This window comes from Pseudoliparis swirei, chromosome 18 (genome assembly GCF_029220125.1).
Source record: "Pseudoliparis swirei isolate HS2019 ecotype Mariana Trench chromosome 18, NWPU_hadal_v1, whole genome shotgun sequence".
Lineage (NCBI taxonomy): Eukaryota > Metazoa > Chordata > Actinopteri > Perciformes > Liparidae > Pseudoliparis > Pseudoliparis swirei.
Genome location: NC_079405.1, coordinates 28,466,717 through 28,484,508, shown reverse-complemented (window position 1 = coordinate 28,484,508; position 17,792 = coordinate 28,466,717). Strand labels below are relative to the sequence as shown.

Sequence of the window (17,792 nt, the reverse complement as noted above, 5' to 3'; positions counted from 1 at the left end):
ACTATATATACTGTATATATATATTTTTTTCTCTTCTTCTTTCTTTTCTTCTGGCGGTCTATGTTCATGCCTCTTTTAGATAGTGGACAGGAGACGAGGACACAGGAGACGAGGATAGAGGAGGACTTGCTGCCTGTCATTCTGTGATTCACCACTAGAGGGAGCCATTGCATCGCGACAGCGCGTCTTCTCCTTTAAGAAGAACAGGACGTTGACAGAGATGAAGGACATGATCTCCCCTCTGCTGTCTGTGCACTGCAAACCCTCTGGAGCTCCAGCATTTTGGGGCAAAACACACACACACACACTCACACACACTTATATATTGTTAGATGTTGAGAAACTATTTGTATAAATCTGTATACAACTTCACGGTCTTATCATAAGCGTCTCATTGAGTGGAGGACTGGTGTGCTGTGTTCATGGAGAGGGGATTAAAGACAGGTGAGGTCAACACGAGGTCTGGTCCCAGTTCTCGGCCCCCGGCGGCCTCAGATTGCCCACGTACCACGTTTTGGTCGCACAGTCCCCGAAACTGCTGGAACTTCTGGGCCATGAGGAGCTGGGCGCTGCCCACCGCGCTGCGCACCTTGCCGAGCACTGAGGAGGGAGAGCGACACGTCAGCCACACGGGGGAGGAGGCGTCTCCATGGTAACAGACACACAGACCATGAGGGTCTGGACCGGATGAGACCAGATCAGACCGGATCAGACCAGATCAGACCGGATCAGACCAGATCAGACCAGATCAAACCGGATCAGACCGGATCAGACCAGATCAGACCGGATCAAACCGGATCAGATCACTGGATTGCAAAATTATGGCAGCAGGATTATCGTGTGGTGAGACCCGGCTCTGCAGATTGCATCATATTCACATTCTGATATGAAGTGAGCATCCAAAGCGTTTGTTTGTTTGTGTGTACAGTGTGTATTTGTGTGTGTGTGTGTGTCTGTTCACTTGCTGATTTAAATCTGGAGGTTTAATCAGTTCGAGATTAGATTTGTGTAATCCTGCTCGTGTGGTGTATTACCGCCTCACCCCCTCCATGTCTGAGAGGGGGGGGGGGGCGGCGAGGTCAGACCGTACATCGCCGCTCTCGGACCGACACACTCAGCGGGCGCCGCCTCACCGTCCTCTGACAGCGGGTTGTCTTTGGTCTCCTGCTCCATCTGCTGGCACCACCCCTCCATGCGGCCCGTCTCCGCCTGCAGCAGCTTCAGGAACCAGTGGCCGTCTCTCCGGCACAGCGTGCCGCCGCCCACGCCCACGCCGCCGCCGCCCACGCCCACGCCGCCGCCGCCGCCGCCGCCCACGCCGTCGCTACTCCCGTTCCCGCTCTCCAGCCACGGGTCGGGCGGCGGCAGGGACGAGGGGTCCAGCGCCGGGTCCAGACTCTCCGAGAAGGAGGAGGAGCTGCTCCGCGTGGTGGAGCGGTTGAGGAACTGCCGTGGCGGCGGCGGTGAAACAACGTCCGCCGCCGCCGCCGACCCGTCTCCGTTGTCTAAGTACTCATTGTGTCCAGAGGGGGCGCTCACGGCCTGGCAGCCGCTGGACACCGTGACCTTCTTCTCAAACGGCTTGGCGTGGTTGTTGAGGGCGTGGTTGTTGAGGGCGTGGTTGTTGAGGGCGTGGTTGTTGAGGGCGTGGGCGGCGGCCGGCGGCGGGACGTCCCGGTCCGTCTCCTGTTGTTGGGACGCCATGATGCCGGAGCGACCGGGCCTGAAACACAGAGCGGCGCCCGGCGGTTACACGGGGAAACAACGGCCTGGTGGCCAACGCCGAGAAACGGTTCGGACCGACGGCGCCGAGTCTCGATGAGGAAAGAAGATTCTTCACTTTTCAGGAAAACAAAATATGAAGAGGAGGAGAACCACGTGGGAGGGAACACGAGGGAGGAGCTCCGGGTCAGCCGGTTCTGGTATTAACACGTCCCGTCCAGACAGTGAACGCACCGCGGCATGCACAACCAGGAGCCTCCAGGGGGAGGAGCTTAGGAACGAGGGGGAGGAGCTTAGGCACGAGGAGCAGAGACAACGCATGCAGTCGGGAGTCGATGGGAACGCCACCGATACCGACACACACACACACACACACACACACACACACACACACACACACACACACACACACACACACACACACACACACACACACACACACACACACACACACACACACACACACACACACACACACACACACACACACACACACACACACACACACAGCCTCTGAGGGAGAGAACAGTCGGGGGTGTGGCTATAATATGAATTCCTCACGTTGTTACAAGGACAGGAAGAGGACTTACTGCCACCCGCCCTCCACCTGCACTCCGATGGACTGGAACCGGGCCGATGGCGGCGGCGGGGGGGGCGTGTCCTCTCGGGGGACTTCCTGAATGCTGTCGACCTGAAGAGAAAGAGAAACACACGACTACTGACACAGAAAATACATTATCGGTGAGCTCATGTTCGATGCTCTCAGACAGAGCGATATATATATGTATATATATATATATATATACATATTTATATACATTAGAAAATAAATAACAATAAATACATATATATATATATTAAAAAATATATACATATATATATAAAAAATATAATATTTATTTATATATATAGAAAAATAGCGTTGGAAATACAGGAGGGCAAAACGGCCCCTAGGAAATAATAATGTTACCCTGATGTCCCTAGAGGGGCAATAAATGCCCCAGAACTTCATCTAATAATTATAATAATTTAATATTGTGTTGTTCTTTGTGGTGTGTGTCCCATCTGTACTTCCTGTCCTACAAAGGTACACACAAATTATAAAAATAACCACAAAGAAATAAGAAAATTCAGATTTATGTTTTCGGATTTTTTGTTGTTCAAAAAAAATCCAAGAAACCACTTTGAGTCTGGCTGCCCCTCACCCACCCGACCCCGTCCCCGACCTCCTACCTGGATGCCGATGGAGGACAGCTTCCGGCGGGGCACCGGCGCCACCAGCGGCTCCTCCGCCGCCAGGTTCCCTCGGCTCCACGCCGCCCTCAGCGCCTGAAGCTGCGCCGCGGGCTCGCCCGGCGCCGCGTTGGCGAACGGCTCCCTGAGGACGGCGATGGCCGTGGGGATGGCGTGATGGGGGCGGGCGGCGCCGCGGGCCAGGCTGTTGGCGCGGGTGCTGTCCAGGCTGTCGGAGGAGTTGCTGTGGGCGTGGCTCGACTGGCTGTTGACCTCCGACCTGCGGTCCTGCTGGTCCAGGTCGTTGTCCTGGGCCGACTCGGTGCTGCTCTGCACCGTCACCGAGATGTGGGGCTTGGAGGTCGTGCGCGGCGGCACCGGCGGCGGGGCGGCCTTCCTACCGGCGGTGAGGCACGTGGAGACTGGAGGAGAGAAGAGGAGGAAGGAAAGGAAACGAGGGAGGGAGAGAAGGTTGAAGGATTACACATGATGGAGGTAGAGTGAACTCTGACCTCACGGGACGAGGTCATGTGACGAGGTCATGTGACGAGGTCACGTGACTTCACCGGGCTCCACCAGACCTCCTGCGTTCCACAACAGGATATCATCCTTATTATCCTGAAATCTTTCATGGATAGTCAGAAGGAACGCTGGCAGCGCTGCTCCCTCATTAACACGTCACTTCTAATGAGGCGGAGACAACACCCTGAGCTGGACCACACACACACACACACACACACACACACACACACACACAGCTGCTGAGTCGGCGTTCCTCTGAGATGTGGGGCAGAGAAGGATTGTTGCTGATGTGGCACCAGCTCCTCAGTCTGAACTGTCACTGTCACTAACTGGGTGTGAGAGGGCATAGACGTGTGTGTGTGTGTGTGTGTGTGTGTGTGTGTGTGTGTGTCTGTCTGTGTGTGTCTGTGTGTGTGTGTGTGTGTGTGTGTGTGTGTGTGTCTGTGTGTGTGTGTGTGTGTGTGTGTGTGTGTGTGTGTCTGTGTGTGTGTCTGTGTGTGTCTGTCTGTGTGTGTCTGTGTGTGTCTGTGTGTGTGTGTCTGTGTGTGTCTGTGTGTGTGTGTGTGTGTGTGTCTGTGTGTGTCTGTGTGTGTGTGTCTGTGTGTGTCTGTGTGTGTGTGTCTGTGTGTGTGTCTGTGTGTGTCTGTGTGTATCTGTGTGTGTCTGTGTGTGTGTGTCTTGCAGTTCCCCAAGTGTCACATCATGCTTCCATCAGTCTGGACAGAATTCCCCCTTTAAGTCTTAATACCACAGAATCTGCCCGACAACAAGCCCGACGTTTATAACTGACTCAACGCTACATGTAGCGATACTTTAGACTCAACACTACATGTAGCGATACTCAATACTACATGTAGCGATACTCAATACTACATGTAGCGATACTCAATACTACATGTAGCGATACTTTAGACTCAACACTACATGTTGCGATACTCAATACTACATGTAGCGATACTCAACACTACATGTCGCGATACTTTAGAGCCAGACTTGACACACCGAGACTAAAGCTACTGCCGATGAGGACGTGTGACTCAACGCTTTAGTCATTTTAAAATGAAGATTATTTCACGGCTTTGTTTCCCATCATCATGCTTTATGATCATGTTTTGGTGATTATGTTCTCAACCACACGAGGGATCCGACGGGTTCCACCACCTGGTTCACTGAACACGATGTACTCTATTACTCCAGCTGCTGGCCACGGCCCACATCTCAGATGCTAATTGAAGAATTAAATAATTAAATAATTGAATAATTAAATAATTAATAATTGAATAATTGCCCCAACGGAAAAATTTAAGTTGCATGAACAGAACTTTAAGTGAAGCAAAGAGATTCAACATGAACCACGTAGTACGTGGACCAGGTCTTGTGGGCAGAACCAGACCAGGTCCTGTGGGCAGAACCAGACCAGGTCCTGTGAGCAGAACCAGACCAGGTCCTGTGGGCAGAACCGGTCTTTCCTCCTCCTGAACTCACAGCTCCAGCAACACGACATAAAAAGAGCCAGAGAGACGCAGCCAGCGGCATTTAGGACCTCACATTCAAGATCAGTTGTTTTTAATGTTTGCCTAATAATGACAGAATTCTTATGTTCAATTGACAGGAATGTTTAAAAGTGGCAAACGGAGCCATGACATAGTAATAATGATGTAATAACAGAGGAAACTAAAGACTTTGAGCCACAATTCAGTTCAACAAACTTGTGTCTAACATGTTTATCTTTGATTAATTTTATGGATGTACGCCCCCCCCCCCCCCCTCATGATGTCATCAGCCCCACATCTCAAACACTGGAGGCCAGATGACGGTTCTGTGTTCTGTGGTGTTCCAATAAAACCGGTTGAACCGTTCAAAAGGAACAATGTGCACGTGCAGCTGATTGTTCAGATGGAGCTGGGGTCTGTTGGACCAGGACCAGGACCAGGACCTGGACCAGGACCAGGAGCCAGACCACAAGCTGGACCAGAGTCTGGACCAGAAGACAAAGGGGCCTGCTGCCTGCCAGTTGACCATCTGGGATGTTTCACCACGAACAGCCAGAGACAGAGACGACCACCCGGACTCCATGGTTCCCAAAGCATCGCCTCATTAAAGGCTTTTAACAACAACAACAACAACAACAACAATGTAATCCATGTTGCACGTTGCACACGCATAGCTCTCTATGATTAATAAAGTTAGTTTTTACATCGTTCACAGGATAACTTCCTAAACACACACGCGCACGCACACGCACACGCACACACACACACACACACACACACACACACACCTTAACACGCGCACAAAACACACGGAACTTAACACACGCACGCGGATGTATTGACAACTTCACGCGCACCGTTGATGTTTCACGCTCCGGGGATCTCGGAGGAAACGGAAACACAGCGAGCTCGACACAACTCTGGTGAAACACAACAACAACAACAACAACAACAACAACAACACTACCGGGTTAGAGACTGACCTGCTGGCACGCATGGTAACGCGCGCACACGCACGCGCACAGCACCCCGGGGTCCGGAGTGGAGGCTAATGATGTGGCGGCAGCTGCAGCCGGAGTGACGTCTCGTGTCTGTGTGCAGGAGGAGAGCCGGGGAGGCGTGGCTACTGACGCCTTCAGGGCCGCCTCGGACACTACGGCTCCGCAGTTTGAGTTCACCGAGAGGGCAGCGTGGTGCTTTTGGTGCACTTGGATACTGTCGTAGATTATTTATATCTTTACGTTATTTGCTCGGTGAATCGAAGAATCTTCATTATTTTTCCGTAGTTATATTTGAGTTATTGTGGATCTTTTTTCACTGAGTTAATATTATTTATTGTTTGTTATTATCTTATTTATAATACGTGTTTTGATTCCTTTTATTATGCCTCTCGTTTGCACTTTTCTGCAATATATAATATTTCTTTATCTTATCTTTTCATTCCGCAGGACAAAGTAGGCCTACAAGCAGCGCCGCCGCTCCCATAGCGCACTACGCGCTGTGCGTAGGGCACCAAGTCCTGAGGGGGCACCACAAAATAGGCAACTAAAAAAATCCTCAGTTATAATAATTATAATGCCGATATTATTTCAGTCTAGAAATATTAGGCACCTTTTAGGCATGTATATCACAACACAGGCAGAACAAGAGAGATGTTTAGAGAGTCGGCGGTCACAATTGCGTAGATTAAATTGAAGCTTAAACCAAATCAACAACCCGAACAGATGTTTGCACATGTCACACATGTCACTGCATCATAACAACTCCCAAGACGCCACTTCATATGGTTTATGAATTAAAAAATAAATTCATTTGCAGGGAATGTCTTGTTACCGGTGCTGGTGCTGTAGGTCCGGACCGCGGCGCCGACGGGAGGCGGCGAGCAGCCCGAGTCCATGGACGCCGTGTCGTCCTCGTCGTCCTGGGAGCAGCCGGCCTGGATGGCCCTCAGGTAGCTGTGGCTGCGGGACCGGAAGCACGTGGCCACGGGCAGGTCCAGGGGCTCGGGCCGGTCCTGGGAGTGGGAGCGGGATCCTCTGAAGCTGGACTCGGAGACGCGGTCCTCGTAGTGACTCGTATCCAGGTCACGCAGCTGGAGACGAGAGGGCGAAAGGGGGGGGTCAAGTGGCAGTGAGGAGACCAGGGGGTCGTGTTGATCCCAGGAGCTGGGAGGGGACCAGCTACTGGTTCTGGTTCTTTCTCATCTGAGAGAAGCAGCTGATGGTCCCAGGAGGAAGTGAGTCCAACCAGATGCAACGAGGTAGAGCCGGTGCTCTCAGCCCCCGTGGAACCAGCGGAACTTATCGGTGACGTGCGTCTTCATGTCTTTGACGTTCAACATCAAAGAGCTGTCACATGACAGATACAGGAGAAAAGAAAAGGCTCGAGCGGCGTGCACAACCACGTGCACGCTCCTCCTGCGAGGCGTCGCTGTGGATTGACAGAAAGAGCCCGAGTGGGAGTGTCAAAGTTATTTTGATGCTTTACTCTCTGAGGAGAAAGAAAAACAAAGCAGATCTTCTACACCTGCACACATTGTGAATACGGTGAATTCCACTTCCTGTTCCAAGTTATACAGCCTGACCGTAATCTGCATTGCGATGCCTGTGAAGGGTTTCGGCGTGTTGCCCGAGCATTCAAAGTCAAAACAATAAATTCATATATTGGATTGCTGTACTGTAATATGAGCCTCTTTTGACCGGTCCTTTGAAAAAGCTGTGCGTCCTCTGTGCGTCCTCTGGGTGACCTTGGCAGCGGGAGGCTAACGCATGAGCGGAGATAAATTAGACTTTAAAAATACCAAACGGCATTCATTCATAACATTAGTGTGAGATACATTTGGAGGATAGGGGTTCAGAGGAAGCTCATTTAATACCCGTCATTCAAGCTGAATCTGTGAGAAATGCTAATTACACCACGGAAATGAGCTGAAGGAAGACGAAGGTATTCCCAACTCATGAGACACATCACGAGGAGAGGAAGAGAGACCCAACAGACTCGGTGGGACCCGGTCCAGGTGAGCACTGACCTGTCCCAAGCAGCTGCGCCGGCCCAAGGTGCTGCAGGCCTGGCTGAAGTCGTCGTCGTCCCAGAGCGGCGAGGGGGAGACGACGCCCCCGATGTGGTCCAGGTGGTCCAGGCTGCGGTTATTGGAGAGCTCTCTGAGAGATGGAAGACAGCTAGGAAGAAGAGGGGGTGATGGGGGAGAGGTGAAATAAGACAAGAGAGACGCGTTAAGGGTGCGAAACGTAGGAGAGATTCAGTGGCAAGACGGTGGAGGTTCATATGTATGACAGCAGGGAGGCAGAAGGGAAGAAACACGGAGGATCAGCTAAAGCAAACACTGAAAGAGAGATCAAAGGAGGATGGGGTCGTCGTTTCCATTTCTCATCCACGAGTCATCGTGAATCCAAAATCCTTCTTCAATTCAATTTCATCTCATGCAAAGCCAGCGATGTCAGGCATGGTTAAAACCCTCTGAGCCACCACCCTAAACCTACCCCTCTGAACCACCACCCTAAACCTACCCCTCTGAACCACCACCCTAAACCTAACCCTCTATACCACCACCCTAAACCTACCCCTCTGAACCACCACCCTAAACCTAACCCTCTGTACCACCACCCTAAACCTAACCCTCTATACTCTAAACCTACCCCTCTGAACCACCACCATAAACCTAACCCTCTATACCACCACCCTAAACCTAACCCTCTATACCACCACCCTAAACCTAACCCTCTGAGCCACCACCCTAAACCTAACCCTCTATACTCTAAACCTAACCCTCTGTACCACCACCCTAAACCTAACCCTCTGAGCCACCACCCTAAACCTAACCCTCTATACTCTAACCTAACCCTCTATACCACCACCCTAAACCTAACCCTCTGAACCACCACCCTAAACCTAACCCTCTCTACTCTAACCCTAACCCTCTATACCATCACCCTAACCCTCTATACCATCACCCTAACCCTCTATGCCATCACGGTGCCAAAGACAAAGAACAGGTTTAAGTTGCATCAGCCTGCAGCTCTAAAGTCACTTTTTCTTTTCTTCTTGGCACACGGTGATCGTCCCATGCCGGTGATCCGCCGTGCCATCAGAGTCACACTCAGCTACTTCTCTGCAGATGGTATTTACAAGCTTAGAGGATGTTGCCGGTGGGGAGCAGCCGGGCATGAATTGGCATTTGGAGTCGCCGCCGACTTCACAGGCGTCTGAGGGCGGCGGTGCAACGCCATTGGTCGTGCACGATCCAATGGGGACGAGCGTGTTTCTGCACCGCGCTCCTGAGACGGACCTCTCACTGACCTGCTCACGGACCTGCCCAGCTGGTGCAGAGAGGGCGCACTGCGCAGGGGGGACCACAAGGGGGCCAGATCCCCCTGCAGCGAGCTGTAATCCAGGGTTCGGCTGCTCGGGCCAATCAGGGGGGGGGGGGAGCGGGGTCGGGTGGTCGGGGGTCGGCAGGGGGGGAGCACGGTTAGAATAAATCCATAACCTTCTAAACATAGACATCAAACAGACATGTGTCATGAATGTGGAGGTGCGTGTGTGAGGTCGGCCGGTGGCTGGACGACGCCTTCTGGTTTCAGGAGAATGAAACCGGACTTCAAGACTCCAGAACTGAGCTGGAAGGGTTTGCATGTTGTGCGGCACCAATATTTTATATTAATAACTCCAGGACCACAACAACAAGAGCTGCTTTAGGTGTTGTCACAGATACTATAGAGTTACTTTGGGGACACCGAAAGTTGATTATAATATAATAATAATACATGAAAGCACACTTCAAGTCACTCTCATGCTGACACTTATTAAAGAAATTTATCAACATTACATATATAAAATACTGTGGAGTTTCTGAAAGCATGACTAACAAAAAAATAGACAAAGATATATTGACTAATATGTTTTTAAAAAGTTTGTCTTGTATCTCTTGATAAACATTCCTTAAACCCTGCAGACAGTTATTCAGCAAGACGTATTGCGCAATAAGTGTGCTTCAGAAAGCGTGTGATTACCAGACGAGTGAGGCGCGCTGCCGTCTGATTGGTGGAGATTCATCATAATCATAACGTGTAAACTACACCGGCACCGTCTCGTGTCCTCTGAGCTTTAAGGTGGTGAGGCTGACATGTGGGGACAACAGGGAGTCTGACACCACTGAGTGATATGCATGAGTGAGTGAGTGAGTGTGTGTGTGTGTGTGTGAGTGCGTTTCCCTGCATGCTGTCACGGTGAGGCTCGGCGTGGTCGCGGAGCAGCTCATTTATTTTCCGTGCTAATCCGTATTCATAACCGTGTATTCTTAAAGCGTGCCCGAAAAGACATGTTCATAGCTACACATTTAAAAAAGGCCCACGCAGTATCTTTTGTATCTCAACTATGGACATAAGGCCTTTAAGTTATACATCTAACCATTCAGAGCTTCCTCATTTCTTAACTGCGGTTGAAAATAAAGGTCTGTTTTATAGTTTTATAGAAACAAACTTTGAGGTCAACAGACTTCAGGTTCATAATGTCTCATGAACAGAACGCAGCACGTTGCAATCTGGTGTTTTGAATCTGCACCGTGTGTCTTTCACAAAGAGGTCGTCTCCCTGTTGAAGATGAAGATGTTTATGCATAATGAACATGACGGGATGTTGTGCACACACACTTGTGCACATAGATAGTTTAACTAGGGTTAGCAGCAGTACTGTCACGGATATGTGACGTATGAATGTTATATGACTGAGTGAAACCTTAAATTCACTTATGTGCAACATATCTATTCAATTCAATTCAATTCAGTTTATTTGTATAGCCCAATTTCACAAATTACAAATTTGTCTCGGAGTGCTTTACAATCTGTACACATAGACATCCCTGCCCCAAAACCTCACATCGGACCAGGAAAAACTCCCAAATAACCCTTCAGGGGGAAAAAAGGTCAGAACCCTTGAGGAGAGAACAGAGGAGGATCCCTCTCCAGGATGGACAGAACAATAGATGTCATGTGACCAGAAGGACAGATTTAGAGTTAAAATACATTCAATGAATATGACAGAGTGTATCTGTGTTTAATATGATGAATGTGAAACGTCTTCCTTACACTGTGATATTTCCTCTAGTTTCTTATATATATATACAGTATATCTACATATATATATATATATATATATGTATATATATATATATTTATTTATATACAAATATATATAAATAAATATATATATATATTTATATATATATATGAATATATACATATTTATATATATATATTTATATATATGCAATTCTTTTTTATCCATTGTTAAATTTTTATGACCGAACTGTTGTGTATCGTCAGCTCTAGACTATAATTGACTGTAGTATATTACCACTGCATGTTGTCATGACCTTTTCCTCTGGGGCAGACAATGGAAATGTAATCGGGTGCCTTTACATTTTAATTTAAAGTGCTCATCACTGTTCTTTCGCTGGTCTTACTTGCGTGGGGGCAGCTGGTCGCTCAGAGACTGCTGCGTGGCCCTGTGGTAGCTCTGGCGCCGGGCGGCGGACTTCGGCGATGGCTTGGGGCTCCCCCCCTCCGAGTCGTCGCTCTCCTCCATGTCGCCCATGGCCTTCACGTAGCTGCCGCTGCGCATCCGCCGGCACGGGATCTCGTTTGCGGCTGCGTGGCGGCCCAGCGTGCTGCTCCAATCCCCCTGCAGGCGGACGTTCAGATGTTTTACCAATCAGCTCTGGAAATCACTGGGAAAGGTTCTGTTAACATAATGACTATTTCTTGTAAGACTTTTTTTGTAAGTAACGTTGTATATTGTTGATCCTTTTATTTTGAAGTACTTCCGGCGAGACAGGAAGTAGATGTAAATATCGTAACTTGACTTTGCAAAAAGTCCGTTAGCTAGGTGAGCTGAAGGAAAAAGGTGCTCATGAGTTTTGTTCTTACTCAGCTGCGAAGCGCCGAGCTGGAGCGGAACGAGGTACTTTGTGTTTTATCTGTGCTTTGACGACATTTCTCAAATGTATTGTGATAAGATGCCAATGCTATATTTTAGCAACCTATATCTGTATCTAAGAAAGAGAAAATGTTGTGATTAATGTCCACATGTATATATGAATATATATATATATACATAATGTTTACACTTGTAAGAGCTCATTTCTGTTTTATTTGGTCCATTAGCGCTTTCTGGAAATTAAATGAAAAAAGAAATACTCTTAAATTTATGTCGGTCAACAAGGTTCATGGTTGAACATGAATAAAGGAAATTCTGGAAACATCAGGAAGCTTCACTATTGTCGGGCTACAAGCCCTTCATCTGTATTTTAGTAAAGTAAATCCTCCGTAAATAGAACTTGTTTTAAGCACTTCCTACTCACCATTCGTCCAACCTGCAGGTAGTTGCAAGGTAGTTCAGGCTGGCAGGATTTGGACTTGAGCATGGACCGGTCCAGGGTAGCGGAGCCCTTCTGGATCACCGGTCTGGGCTGGCCCATGGTCAGCGTGGACCAGGACCCTCCTTTCATATACTCATTATCATTTACCGCCATTCTCCCCGCTACACTAAGTCCACGACCGCCCCCGGGCCCGGCGAGCGTCTGGTACTTCATGTCGTTGCTGCTTTTGGAGGAGCTGATGGTGTTGTAGCCGCTCTGGATGCATCTGGTCTGGCCGCCCTGACCCTCGTGGCCGGGCGGACGCCCCAGAGTCATGGCGGCCATGGCGTTGTGGTAGCTGCTCAAATCGCTGCTGTCCAAGTCGTCCGAGCTCCAGTAGCCGGACATGTTGGAGCGCGGCCGCCGCTTGGAAGTCGCCTCTGACTTCGTCCCCCGATCTTTACTCTTGGACCTGCGGTTCTGCTTCCCTCCGTCGTCGGTGCCGGACGAGCCGCCGCCGCTGCCGGTGGAGCGTCCGTTGAAGTTCCCCTTCATGTTTTGGCTTTCCAGCGACTGGGACTTGGCGAAGAGCTTCTGCACCGAATGCAGCATGTAGCGGATCCGACCGGGGCTGTCCGCGTGCTGCTTCGCCGCCGCGGACGACCGATGGGACTGCAACGTGCTGAATCCGTCGCGGCCGGGAAGCTGCTTGTCGAAGTCCAGCAGACTGGACGGTGCCTGGTTCTTTGTCATGTGATGCGATATGGTTGCCGAGCCACTCGTGATCATAGGCGTTCGTCCACTCAGCCCTGCCATACCCATATCCGTTCCCATGCCCGTTCCCATACCCGTTCCCATATCCGTTCCCATGCCCGTTCCCATACCCGTTACCATACCCGTTCCCATACCCGTTCCTATACCCATACCCATGCCTGTTCCCATGCCCATGGACATGGACGTGCCCATGGTGCCTGTGCTTATCCCCCCGATGCTGTCTCCAGGCCGGGAGAAGTCCGACTGGTCGTAGGAGCTGTAGTGAATCCTGGAGAAGGTGCTGCTGTTGGAGAGCTGGTTGTTGAGGGGCAGCATGTAGTCCGGATGAAGGGAGCCTGGGTTGGCCGAAGGATAGAGGTGGGGGTCCATCGTGCCGTAGTGGTCCATCGCCGGGCTCAGCAGGTAGGGGCTGCGGAGCAGAGTGCTGGTCTTCTGAGAGTAGAGGGCCTCCGGGTGGCCCGAGGAAGGTTCACAGGAGTCAGACAGGTGTCTATTGCGGTTGGTGCCCAACCCCTTCATGGCGGCGAGGAGGTCCCACCTTCTAGAAGTCCCCCAGGCCGAGTGGAGACGACTGATTGCCTTGAAAGTGATTCCTAGAGGATAGAAAGACACACGGGAGAGAAAAGAGTTTGAACGTGGAGCCGGGTAAGACAGTGGTGTACAAAACACACCCGACCACATCTCAACCACAAACTCGCTGTGAGGGAAACTCTGTCCATCGCCTCCCACAGAGAACTTCTGGACCACCAGCTGCAGCCAAGTGGGCCCGGGCGTACATTATGGGAACAAGAACAAGTGCTGCCAGTCATCTCCCACTCCAGACACCCCCACGGCTATGTGGGGCAACAAATATCTCCTCTTTTTAGTCGAATCACAACAAAGAAAAATGAATCCACAGAGCACAAAGGTTTCCATTCCCGTGGATCAATCAATAAGTTGATGCAGCATTGGACATTCAATAATGTGCCCTTAAAGAAAGTCTCAATACCCCTCCAGGGTTCCTGTGATACAGAACAATCTCTGGGAGAACCCTTTCCTTCAGCCCTCTTCCTCCGTCCGGCGCTCCATCTGTTTATCTTCCCCTCTCCTCCTCCCTCCTCCGGTGGGTTTCCCTGCTCCTGTCCTGCCTTTGCATGGCGGGGCAGACCGTCACGGTGAATCCAGTCAAGAGGATTTGACCAGCCGGGGGGGGGGGGGGGGGGGGGCGGCAGCTCCACCTCTTTGTCCAGAGTCACGCTGCCTAGCAACGACGGTACTTCATGCATGGGAAACGGAAGCGATGGAGATTATTTCGACGTTCATGCATCGAGAGGTATATTTCTTCCACATTTTTAGCATTTTTTTAAATCTCGTTTTTCAATCCTCTGATTTATGAGGAATCTATGAATAAATGAAGTATAGCCCTGCATGTCGAGACAGATATAATTGAAAAGTCAAGAGTGTGCATATGGTTATGAGATTATTGTCCTGTTTAAAAACCCAAATCCATCTGCCGTTTAGTTTCCGCAGCTGCAGCTGAATGTTTGAATCAACCCAAATGTCTAATATTCAAATCAGCCCTTGTGGTGGATATCTAGTTATCACACAGTTTCTTCTCTCACATCCCTCTCCAGGATTATAGTTGGATGGATGTCGTCATTAGAGCTCCAGCAGATGTGAATAAAAAATGAATAAGGTGATTAAAAACCCAATTTCATCCTCAGTCAGCACGGTGCATTTATTCCTGATCCATCTGGAGGAAGTCAGTCAACGACGCCTTCAAATTCAATCATGTTCGTCTCCTCCAGCCCGCCAGGTGTCCGGTCCCGTTGGACCACGACCACACCGGCCCAGTTCTTATATGCTTTACACTTAATTCCCACCAGCAAGGCACTGAAATGAATTGTGACACCTTCGCCTTGTGCACACACACGTTTACTTCAAAGCGCTTCTAGCAATTAAAAGATGAAATAACCAACCTCCATGTGACCGATAAGCCTCTCTTTCATGCCCCGTTATGAGCACGCCGCTGACTCCTTTAGTGTCATTAACTCTCTCTGAGTGCCATCTCCACTGATGGGGTCAAATCCTCTAAATCCTTTTACGCCACATGAGCTAACTGCCTCGCATCCCGCCGCGACACGCCACTCAGCCGCGGCGTAGCGTAGCTTCTCGTCCTCGACCGTGATTATTAACGCAAACGCTATCAGGCAAAAGGTTTGGAAAATGTTATCTCTTTTTGCTAAATGCTCAATAGTTGCAGGGCCTGAACACAAGTAAGATAAAAGAGGAATGAGACGTATGTACACGACCGTTCAAAAGTTTGGGGTCATCCAGACAATTTTGTGTCTCCCATGAAAACTCACTTTTATTCATCAAATGAATTGAAAATTGAATAGAAAATATAGTCAAGACATTGACAAGGTTAGAAATAATGATTAATATTTGAAGTATTAATTTTGTTCTTCAAACTTCAAGCTCAAAGGAAGGCCAGTTGTATAGCTTATATCACCAGCATAACTGTTTTCAGCTGTGCTAACATAATTGCACAAGGGTTTTCTAATCAGATATTAGTCTTCTAAGGCGATAACACAATGTACCATTAGAACACTGGAGTGATAGTTGATGGAAATGGGCCTCTATACACCTATGGAGATATTTCATTAGAAACCAGACGTTTCCACCTAGAATAGTCATTTACCACATTAACAATGTAGAGAGGGTATTGTTGATTAATGTTATCTTTATTGAAAAAACAGTGCTTTACTTTGAAAAATAAAGACATATCTAAGTGACCCCAAACTTTTGAACAGTAGTGTATATGTTATCCACCGTGACCTAGGGGCGGCTGTAGCTCAGTGGGGTAAGAGGGCCGTCCTGCAACCGCAAGGCTGTGGGTTCGATCCCCGCTCTCCCCATTAGTTGCAAGTCGAAGTGTCCTTGAGCAAGGCACTGAACCCCCAGTTGCTTCCCGGGCGCTTCACCGCAGCCCACTGCTCCTTAATAACTAAGGATGGGTTAAATGCAGAGAACTAATTTCCCCTTGGGGATTAATAAAAGTGTATATTATAGAAAGGGGCCGAGATCTCAAGCTAATTACAGATGCGTGGCCTTGTTCTATGGTTGACATGTTCTCTCGTATTAAGTGGTTGACCTTTCCAGAGCATTGGCGTTAATGAAGCGCTGATGATGAGCTCATTAAGATGCTGAGTCATCCTCAAAGGCACGCTCAGCGATTAGCAGCCGGTTAGCATTGGATATGCTAAATGTGGTCCTGATGAGGCGCTTCTGAGCAACACACAGAAAAATAATGGTTCTTAAATGGTTCTTTAAAAGGCTTTATGGTTCTACGAAGAACCATCACCTACGGAATAACTTTTTTTCTTCATTTGAGACACCTTTAAATGTTCTTTAAGAACTAATAAGGAAATGGTTCTTTAGAGAACCCTGGTTTGAAAGGTTCTTTGGGGAACCAGGAATGGTGCCTTGAAGAACCATGTTTTGAAGGTTCTTTGAGACACCTTTATAGGTTCTTTGAAGAACTCTTTAAGGAAATCGTTCTTTAGAGAACCCTGGTTTGAAAGGTTCTTTGTGGAACCAGAAATGGTTCTTCTATGGCGTCACTCTAAAGAACCATTTTCGGTTCCAGATGGCACCTTCATGTTTCTGTGTGCAGGTGTTGATGTCTGTCAGTGGACAGATGTTGTCATGGCGATAGCTGCGAGATGCAGTCAGTGGAGCTTTACAGGTGGGGAGTTGAGATCAAAGTGGAGGCCCGGTTCAAAGATGGCCGCCGTCCCAGTTGTTGCAGAACAATGAACAAAGAGGGTGAAACTCAAGATCTGTCAAGATTGTTCCTGCAAAGTAGAACACTTTGACCGAGGACGTAGAGCTTGAATTAATTCAGGTCAACCCTCTGCTTTCATGAGTGTGTGTGTGTGTGCGCTGCTCGTAGAGTGTGTTAATGTGTGTGTGACGCCCCGCTGAGGGCGTCTGGTGGTAGCATCTCCCCGCCTCGTGCACTGGGGAGCCACCATCTGCTCTTCGAGTGGGAAAAGGGGCGGTTGGCACCGTCTCTCATTCCCGACCTTCTCTCAGCCGAGGCCACCTCAGAGCCACGGGCAGTTCCCGCTGCCGACCACAAGAGGGCGACAGCACTCAATACAAGCGTTCTGTCTGATGTCTTCATGCAGCATGAGGGGGATGTTGTGAGGATTTACCCGTCAGTCTGATAGAGGGCCTTGGAGACGTGATGAAACGGTCTGTCACGGTGTCAAGTCGTGTGTAGGTAATGATTAAAAGCGGATAATTCCCAGAACCACGTTGTCTCCGACGCTCCGATACCTTTTTTTATGATGCTCATAAATCAGAGTGACGGCATATTCCCTGCCTGAGTTTCTGCTCGGTAAAAAAATAAAAAATGTTCTTCTGAAAGGTGGAGTAGAGGTACGACAGAAGCATGAAAAGTACATGCTTTAAGTTATTGCGGGAAACTTCAAACTTGGTTATGAAACAGTGTCAACGTATTACTGGTGACCTACATAAGTAAACCAGATCATTAAGGGAGAGAATTGGCTATTTATCTCTATATATTGTGAATCGGTGCCACTGAGCGGACCAGTCTGTCGGACCCAGCTGTGGTGCTCGTGAAACACTACCACGTTCCTCCACCGGGGCGTTCCTTGTAGTAGCTTT

At 49.3% G+C, this 17,792-nt stretch overlaps 1 protein-coding gene across 1 annotated transcript in view; it reads right to left on the bottom strand.

Annotated features, from left to right (window-relative positions):
• dlgap4b (discs, large (Drosophila) homolog-associated protein 4b) overlaps positions 1-13,652 on the bottom strand; it is a 17,701-nt gene extending 4,049 nt beyond the window's left edge. Inside the window, exons 1-10 of the mRNA XM_056438468.1 lie at positions 13,264-13,652; positions 12,348-13,167; positions 11,451-11,668; positions 9,288-9,389; positions 7,999-8,149; positions 6,804-7,062; positions 2,956-3,377; positions 2,313-2,413; positions 1,134-1,723; positions 509-600 (exon numbers count right to left, since the gene is read on the bottom strand). Of these exons, the coding sequence (XP_056294443.1) occupies positions 509-600; positions 1,134-1,723; positions 2,313-2,413; positions 2,956-3,377; positions 6,804-7,062; positions 7,999-8,149; positions 9,288-9,389; positions 11,451-11,668; positions 12,348-13,167; positions 13,264-13,637 (3,129 nt within the window). The 5' untranslated portion in view covers positions 13,638-13,652. The remainder of the gene's footprint in view (positions 1-508; positions 601-1,133; positions 1,724-2,312; positions 2,414-2,955; positions 3,378-6,803; positions 7,063-7,998; positions 8,150-9,287; positions 9,390-11,450; positions 11,669-12,347; positions 13,168-13,263) is intronic.
• Between the last annotated feature and the right edge of the window lie 4,140 nt (positions 13,653-17,792).